The sequence below is a fragment of the Hibiscus syriacus genome, unplaced genomic scaffold, assembly GCF_006381635.1.
Source record: "Hibiscus syriacus cultivar Baekdansim isolate YM2019G1 unplaced genomic scaffold, ASM638163v2 tig00110338_pilon, whole genome shotgun sequence".
NCBI lineage: Eukaryota > Viridiplantae > Streptophyta > Magnoliopsida > Malvales > Malvaceae > Hibiscus > Hibiscus syriacus.
This window is the reverse complement of record NW_024062691.1, coordinates 627,334-636,860: the sequence shown is the minus strand read 5'-3', so window position 1 is coordinate 636,860 and position 9,527 is coordinate 627,334. Positions and strand designations below refer to the sequence as shown.

Genomic DNA, 9,527 nt, shown 5'->3' with positions numbered 1-9,527 from the left:
TAGTATTTATTATTATTGTTTATAAATAAATATTTAACTAATTAATATTTTAGTTAAATGATTTTTAATGCTATTGAAATGAAATATTTTTATGATCTTAGATAATAATTGAATGAATTTAGAAAGAAACAAAATTTTAATGGTTTTCGAAAAAAATACTGATTTATAAATTCTATGTGACATTTTAATGAACCCAATCGTTAAAACCTTTATTCAAGGTATAGTAGTCATTTTGAGACTTATGTCCTTAGGGGTGAGCATCTTTCTTCCATTCCGGCTATGAATGCCATTAAGTTTAAATAACTTCCCCTTCTCAAAGAATGAAAACTTGATAATACCTTCAAAGTAAAACCAATTGTTTATCACCAACTCGTCTGTATTTTCTATTCCAATGCAGTTTGTATACAAAATGAAGCTCACACTCATACCAAAAGTATTGCTCCCATCTTTTGGGGCAATACATTATTATTGATTCTCACACCATCGCCCATGCCCTTTGCCTAGATAACACTAGTATTGATAATCTGAAAGACTATCTCCCTTCTAACTTAGAAGTAGGGAAAAGCTCTAGTGTCCTTGATTTTCATGAGAGTTTCTTGTATTTTATTATCTCTTGATGGTTTCGACCATCTGGAGGTAAATACTCTTCTTTTCACAGTGTTGACATTTGGTGGCTTCACTACTTTCAACAAAACAACAGGATTAACTTTGCTCAAATTATCTTCGGTGAATTAGTTGAAATCGTTAACAATGTTCCTTCTAAGAGGGTCAAGTTTCATGTTTATGGTTGTCTTCTAAGTCATCTCTTTTTCAAAGTCAGTTTTTGAGTCGATCTTCATACTGTCATCCCCTGACACCTTCATTGATCTCAAATCTCTTCGTAAGTCAGGTTGGGAACAAGTTGGAGACACGTAGAAAAGGAAGAAAAAGGGCCACAAGGTGCGAGCTCCTCTAGAATGGCTCTAGCTCAACCTCAAGACGATGACGTGTTGCACGATGTTGATGATCCTATGAATCGCGTTCCCGACAAACCTCCTAGTGCTGGTAGTGAGATACCTCCTTACCTTCAATCCATGATAGAGACGTTGAACTTAAGGTTTGCTTCCAACTTTATTGCCTTAGGGAATCATGTGTCCGAGATAACTTCTCAGCAGTTGTCACTGCAAGTGATGCATGTGGATTCCCAATGTGACATCCTCATTCGATTCGACATGGTAACAGATAGGCTCGACGTTTTCTCCTGAGACTTTGCTTCTTTCCGCGCACCCCCTTTGAATCCTGATCATCCTCTTTTGTTGGATGCCTGATCGTTTTTGCTTTGCTAGTTGCATTTAAGTTGGTCTTGCACTATCATTCTTTGACTTTTATCATTGATGCTTTCATTACACTTTGATATTTTGGATTTTTATTTATTTTATGCTTTGGATGGTTTGATGGATTTTTATGCTCTTTGGATGTTTATTGCGATTTTTATAATATTTCGGATATTTTGAGACATGCTTACTTTTGTTATGACCATGCCTATTGCCTATGGATATTGATTATGTTGACTAAATTGTTTGGCACTTTTGATCTTCACAACCTTGTTATTTATCTTGTTTATTTTTTAAACTTTTTGATTTAACAAAAGAGGGAGAAATGTTAGAGTAAAGAGAATTATTTTTCAAGAAAATCTTAAAATTTCTTAAATGTTTTGTTATATCAAAAAGGGGAAGATTGTTAAACACGCTTTGATATTTTGATATACCAAAAATGTTAAATAGTTTTTAACAAATTTTTAAGATTATATTTGATTCGGTCATTCGAATATATAAATTGTTTTTAAGGTTAAAAATTCTATTTTACTCCTCACTCTATTGAAAAATTGAGTCTTATACTGAAAATAAATTTGAAATAAATTTGACTAAGGGTTTCAAACTTTAATCGAGTCCAAACTTCATTTTTAAGTATAATAGTATAGATACTATTTTTCATAATAGTATAGATACTATTTTTCATAGTAGTATCGATACTCCTCATGGTAGTACTGATACTACCCTTTTTGTTTTTAAAATTGTCAAATTCTAGTATACTCATTTGGTACCGATACTAGTCCAAGTATCGATACTACTTATTATAGTAGTACTAATACTCCTTGTATCAATATCGTTACTACCTTTCCCCAACGGCTATATTTTGTATTTAATACAGGGAGTATCCATACTCAAAGCCCGAGTACTGATACTATAAGCTTCTAGATAGCATTTATTGTGGGAAACTACCTCCCAACGACTCTATTTACTCCCACAATAACCCAAACAGTTAGAATTAATAGAGGGATTATAAAAACAATATTCCAAGTCATATGTGAAGATAAGAGATCAAAGTGAAAACCAAAAGCAACAAATTTGAGCCAAAATCAAGTCAACATTCTTCAATATTCCTTTTGCTTTCAAAGAACACTTTTTGTACTCATTTGTATTTATTTCTCAAGTTTTCTTATTTGTTCTTGAATTGTGCAAACACATTCTTAGTGGGATTTTTATAAGTTTGCAATTTGTAATTTTCTCTTTGAGAAAGTATCTCAATAATTTGGGGTATAATTCTTGACGGAGTTGTAAGGTTACACCTTATCCTCAAAGGTAGCTACAAATTAGTGAATTTGTGAAAATCCTTAGTGTGGATAGCTAAGGTAATGGATGTAGACTTTGGTTTATAAAGTCGAACCCACTCTAAATTCTTGTGTTCAATTTTTATATTTTCTCTTCAAGCTTCCACTAAAAATTTTATTTGTCAATTCACACCCTCTTGACTATTTCATCCATTAGATGACTCAACAAAAGAGTTTGAGAAAACTAAATGAAGATAAGATTAATTATAAAGGAGAAAGGAGAAATGTTTTGAATGATAATTATAGGAGGGTAAAATAGTAATTTTAAGAAAATCTTAAATAAATGTCATGAACTTGTTAAATGTTAAATTATGTAAATGAAAAATTCATAAAAATTAATAAAATGAAGAATGTGTGAAACTTTGTAGTTTTATGAAGAAAACAAAATAACTCAAAACTTATCCAATCTTCCTTTAATTGTTATTTTAATTTTCATAATTTATAACTTTGAAAATCACATTTTATCCAATTCCTCCAATTTAGAGTTTCAATCTAAGGTAATCTTTTTTTTATCTATTTTCTAATTCATTTCAACTTTTAAAATGAATTTTTAAGCTTTAAATAAAGATTTCATATTTTCTTAATATAAAATTTCTAGAAAACTTGAGCTCCAACAGTTGGCAATGATTTTTTTTTAATTTAAATTAATTAGTAAATGAGAGTTTGAAAACAAAATAATTAGTATGTGATGTCATCATTATGATACATGATAATTTGTAATTGACACGTGGCATGTTGTAATCGGTTAAAAAAAATTTGTTGTCTATGCTTACAACCTCAATAAGTATATCTTACCAATGGATTAAAGTAATAGAGTGTAGGTCAAAGTAGAAGCAGAGGAAAGTGGGAGTTTAGGCCTTTGGGGGTGTTTGGTTTAAGGATTGTGGGATTTTCATGGGATGAGAATCCCACATTCTCATGTTTGGTTGGCCGGGAATCTCATTCCCGGTAATTTTTTATTACCAATAGTAGATTTTTTGGGGGTATATTACCGGGAATGTCATTACCTCCCTTCCCTTATGTATTGTAACATTACCGGCGTTTTAGACTAAAATGCCCTTAAATTTTTATTTTTTTTCAAAAATATCCTTCTTCTGTCATTGAATAATAAAAATTCTACGAAGTTAAATTACAAATTTATCTTTAAATTATTTTAGATTTACAAAAAAATTATAATTAAAATTTTATATGAAGTTCAGGGGTTAAATTTTTTTTAACCTTTCATTAAACCTTTTTTATATTTTTAATTTTGTAAAAGAAATTATATAAATATTATGAATTTAATTTTTTAAAAAATATATATAAATATTTTACAATTTGTAATATTATAAAAATATATAATAAGGACAATTTGGTCAAATATACATTCTAATAATCTTTTATTCCTTTAACCAAACACGGTAATCTTACATTCTTGCTAAACCAACAAAACACAAAATACAACATTCCCAGTAATTTTATTCCCTGGTAATCTTTTATTTCCACTGGTAATCTTACATTCCGTGAACCAAACGTACCTTTAGAGTTATTGCGTAGATAAAGAAAGTAGGGAGGAAATTATATATATATATATATTTGCAGGATCCAGTAACTAATGCAAGTTTGTCGATGATGGGTATTAAATTTTATATGTTAATAGTTTATTTTATTTATAATATTAATTATGAAATTTTATTTATGTTCATTCTATATAAAAATATGTATGGATCTACTATTGGCACTTAAATTTTTAATTTAAATAGAGAGATTAGGGTATATATAGACTAAACACTGATGAGACTAATAAATTACTGAATCAATTGCTTTGATATTTGGGTTTGTAGGTCTCACCAATGTCTTTTCATTTTACATTTATTGCCCCATGCATCCAACTATTTTGAACCTATGGACATCGTCGCATCGAGATCTTAGCATTATATTTGATTTATACTTTTTCTATAGATCATTGGGTACGGAATGTATGAATATTAAAATAAAAAAAGTTATGCGCTTAAAAATAGAATTAATTGTATCATGTGTCTCTAAGTTATAATCTTTATTTTAAATTGATCCTTAAATTTTTAAATATTTCAATTTTACCCTAAACTATAACTCTCGTTCTAACTTAATCTTTAAACTTTTGAATATTATAATTTCATCCTTAAACTATGACACTTTTTCTAAATTATTCTCTAAACTTTTAAATATTCAAATTTCATCCTCAAATTCATCCAAATATGTAATTAGTTTTAACCAAAGATTAACCTAATTTTTTTCGAACATATAATAATATAACTTGGCGTAACAACTTTATTATTAAGGATGTGATTAGTATATATGTATAATTTAGGATAAAATTGGAATGTTCAAAAAGTTTGGGGACCAACTTAGAATGAAGACCATAGTTTGGAGATGAAATTGAAATATTTAAAAGTTTAAGGACTAATTTAGAACGATATTCATAGTTTAGAGATAAAATTAAAATATTTAAAAGTTTAGGGACCAATTTGAAATTAAGATAATACTTTGAGGTCATGTGATGCAATTAACTCTTCAAAAATATTGAGAAATCTTTGATAAATTAACAATCTAATCCTTATTTTACCTATAGCCTAGAGGGGAAGGGAAGGAGGAAGGAGGAACTAGGGGGAGGAAATATAGTATTCTTAATGAATTTAGAACTCGTTATCTAAAAGAATATAAGAAAATAAAGATAAAAAGTTCGATTAACCCGTCAAATATCAAGAAATCTATAAAAGACGTATTTTAAAAATATATATTACAATGTTACTTTAAATGAGCCTATTAAACTCCCAATAATCAGCTTGAAGTTTGACCAAGTTGGACAAATTGCCGGAGAGTGCATTTAAATTAGGGCTCGGGAGAAATGACTCAGTGGATGTATTGTTTTTAATGTTCGAATATGACAACAATGTCCCTTGCTGTTAAGGGCACATGATTGAGACAACACAATTAGAATCCTTTTTCCCAAAGCCTTTAACCCCTTTCATGGGACCTTAGTCTTTAGACGCGTCGACTCATTAAATGAAGCTTTGTGAGTAGGGAGAAAGAAAAAGGGAAATCGAGAATGAATTCAACTCATGGCGTTCGGACTTGAAAGTCCCACGTGGACTTAAGCAACTTATTTAACTTTTTCATCAAATTAGCTTCTATTGTATTATTTAGCTGCTTATCAGTTTTTTGCGTGACGATTAACTATTTAACTTCCTGTTTTACTAAAAACAAATCATTAAAAAATAGTAATTTTTTCTAATAATCTAAATGATTATAAGATAATATTTATTTATTTTTTAAAAAATTATTAAAAATGTATATCATCCTACATACATACTAATCGAATTCAAAACCTCTTATTATCGCTCCTTATATACTATGTGTTTTTTTCAATATGCTTGTATTTCGTCTATACTAATTTATATTTTTGTATAAATCCCAAATGAGTTATATATAATTTTTATATTCTTTGTACATTTTAAATTATTTAATTACTTCTAGAAACAATTTAAAGAATAAAATGTTTTTTATCATATTAAAAAAAACAAAATATATGCATATCTACGTATAAGATCTCTTAATACAAAAAAATTCTATATAAACCAAGTATCCCATTTCTTAGTTTAACCCAAAAAAGGATACCATTTACTCATAGAAACAAACATCAAATCTTTTCCTTCTCCATGGAGACACACTCAGATTGCTTCTGGGTTTTATTTCTTGCATCCAAATGCAAATATTTTTCTTCCCAAAGCTCCATTTTGCTTCTTATTTTTCTTTGCATGGCTTGGTTAGCTATGACCTTGTGCTTCTGGTTCAACCCTGGAGGTCCTGCTTGGGGTAAGTGTAATTGGCTGACCAACAGAGCTGTTGCCACAAAACCATATAACACCATTCCCGGACCACGAGGGCTTCCCATTGTTGGAAGCATGAATCTCATGGTTAACCTTGCTCACCGCAAGCTCTCCGCTGCAGCTAAATCCTTTGGTGCCAAGCGGCTCATGGCTTTTAGCTTGGGTGAAACACGGGTTATCGTTACATGCAATCCTGATGTTGCCAAGGAGATTCTTAACAGTTCTGTTTTCGCCGATCGTCCGGTGAAAGAGTCAGCTTATAGTTTAATGTTCAACAGAGCAATCGGATTCGCTCCTTGTGGTATTTACTGGCGAACACTAAGAAGAATCGCTGCAACACATCTGTTTTGCCCTAAACAAATCAGCTCCACTGAGGCACAAAGGCTGGACATCGCATCTCAAATGGTGTCTATAATTGCATGTCATCGTGGAGAATTTTCGGTACGCGATATACTCAAGAAAGCTTCCCTTAACAACATGATGTGCTCGGTGTTTGGCACTAATTATCAACTGGGATCATCAATTATTGAAACTGAAGAACTCAGCCAGCTCGTTGAAGAAGGTTACAATCTACTGGGGAAACTCAATTGGTCTGATCATCTTCCATGGCTTGCTGGTTTAGACATTCAAAAAATCCGACTTCGGTGCTCGAAACTTGTTCCCAGAGTGAATAAATTTGTGAACAAAATCATCCAGGAGCATAAACTCCAAACTGGAACAAAAAACCATGATTTTGTCGACGTTTTACTGTCTTTCAATGGACCTGACAGACTCTCGGACAACGATATGATTGCCGTTCTTTGGGTAAGAAACAAGCTTATTGCCATGATATTTCATAAAGAAGGAAATTTACCTTTTTTCTTGCAGGAGTTATCTATGTTGGAATCTTGATAATGATTTGGGGGAACAATTTGTTGATTAGATTCCTATAATAATACAAGCTCTTAGCTTGTCCAAGGACTTTTAAGTAACCAAACGTACCATTATTCCCTTTTATTAAAAAAAATTACTTTTTAAACTAGTCATGCTATATTCATATTATATAGGAGATGATCTTCAGAGGAACCGATACTGTGGCGGTTTTAATCGAGTGGATACTAGCGAGAATGGTGCTTCACCCTGAAATCCAATCAAGAGTGCAGGCTGAGCTTGATGAAGTTGTTGGGGGATCACGAACGTTGATGGAATCAGACGTTCTATCGACGGTTTACCTACCGGCGGTGGTGAAGGAGGTTCTCAGGCTTCACCCGCCTGGCCCACTTCTATCATGGGCCCGTTTAGCAATCTCAGACACAACTGTTGATGGATATCACGTGCCTGCGGGGACCACAGCCATGGTGAACATGTGGGCCATCACAAGGGACCCCGATGTTTGGGTGGACCCAGTTAAGTTTATGCCAGAGAGATTCGTGTCCAAGGACAGTGGTGACGTGGAGTTCTCCGTGTTGGGGTCTGACCTCAGGCTGTCGCCGTTTGGCTCCGGCCGTAGGAGTTGTCCCGGAAAGACACTGGGCTTAGCCACTGTTACCTTCTGGGTGGGCACCTTGTTGCACGAGTTTAAGTGGGTGGCATCAAATGATAACCATCCGGTCGATCTGGGTGAAGTCCTCAGGCTCTCTTGTGAAATGGCTAACCCACTGAAGGTCAAAGTGCACCCCAGGCACAGATAGAGAACTGATAATAGCAGAACATGGCATCAGATGAGTCTAAAAAAAAGCCATTATCCTTAAATTATGAGCTATGGTATTTTTCTTAATATAGGAATCTGTTAGCTATGGTATTTTGTCTCTATAAATCTCATCTTGACCGTATATAAATATTCTAGGAAAATAAGCTAGCTAGAGCTCAGCTAGCGCAGTGTGTAAATTGCAACTATTTGACTGAAATATGTATGCTTTTTTATTAAAAAAATATTTCCGGCTTTCATTCTCATTCTAAAAAACCAAGAGCTTAAAAATATAATTTCAGGGACAAAAACCACAAATGGAATTATTCAACCAAAACATATCTGGATCGAATATCCACCGTGCATGGCGACAATATATATATATACAGTTTCATTTAAGGATTGTTGGGAGATGATATGAACCGTATTCTTTTATTTATAAAATAAAATATTAAATTATTAATAATCTTTAATGCTAAAAAGTTATCCAATAATTCTCGTCCACAAATCTAATTTTGACCAGAAATTGTAGAATTTATTTCTCAAAACTATGGCTAAACTTTTACGACTTCTCCGCTAACAAAATAAACCATCAACTTTTACCAAAATATTTCCACATAATATTTTCAGAATAATTCCATGAATTTTAGAGTTTTATTTCATGATAGAAAGAGTAATAAAACCCATAGAAGATTATAGGTAAACCACATGTTTAGTAATACAACTATTATTTTTATTTCATTTTATCATTCAATTATTTTTATTATAAATTATACTTGATATTATATTTTAATTTTATTTTAATCATTTACTATAAAAGGATTAATAGAACTACTTATTTGATTATATGAAGTTATTTTTTTACTAAGTTAAAGGTGATTATAAAATAATATATGTTTTAAGTACTATCAACTATTTGACAATAAACATTTAATCACCTTACAGTCATTGATATTCAAATTCATAACCTTTAAGAATAATAATAATTACTTTAACAATTTAAACATGTGAAATGGTACTTTCCCAATAGTACTTCACATTCAAACATCTTTATCTTTGAGGCCCACACAATTATTCCTTGTCTTCCATGCGTCAAATCGATTTATAAATTTAAGAGCAACATTATATTGAAACTTTTGGAATATCAGTAGAGAGTTCTAGAGTGCATTTATTTTATACGGAAAATCTTCTAAAATATAATTTTTAAAAGAATATGAAGATTTTTTTTTTGACAATCCAACATATGAGATAATCCACTAAATTACCAAATTTGGCACTATTGATAATATCAAATTACCTACCTAAGATAATATTTTTCACCCAAACTTGTAAATGTGATTCTGAAATATAAGAATATTATTAA

The 9,527-nt window shown here is 31.4% G+C and overlaps 1 protein-coding gene across 1 annotated transcript; it reads left to right on the top strand.

The window, feature by feature from the left end:
• The first annotated feature begins 6,254 nt into the window (after positions 1–6,254).
• LOC120120386 (cytochrome P450 78A9-like) lies at positions 6,255–8,333 on the top strand. The gene is made up of 2 exons (XM_039140048.1): positions 6,255–7,302; positions 7,545–8,333. The coding sequence occupies exons 1-2, from the start codon at positions 6,328–6,330 to the stop codon at positions 8,166–8,168; spliced, it is 1,599 nt and encodes a 532-aa protein (XP_038995979.1). The 5' UTR covers positions 6,255–6,327; the 3' UTR covers positions 8,169–8,333.
• Positions 8,334–9,527: the final 1,194 nt, after the last annotated feature.

What these genes read in the sequence shown, in the direction of transcription:
- LOC120120386 (XM_039140048.1), top strand. Translation starts at nt 6,328, where the DNA reads ATGGAGACACACTCAGATTGCTTCTGGGTTTTATTTCTTGCATCCAAA. An exon ending in ATATGATTGCCGTTCTTTGG is followed by an intron (nt 7,303 to 7,544) that starts GTAAGAAACAAG and finishes CATATTATATAG; the next exon opens with GAGATGATCTTCAGAGGAAC.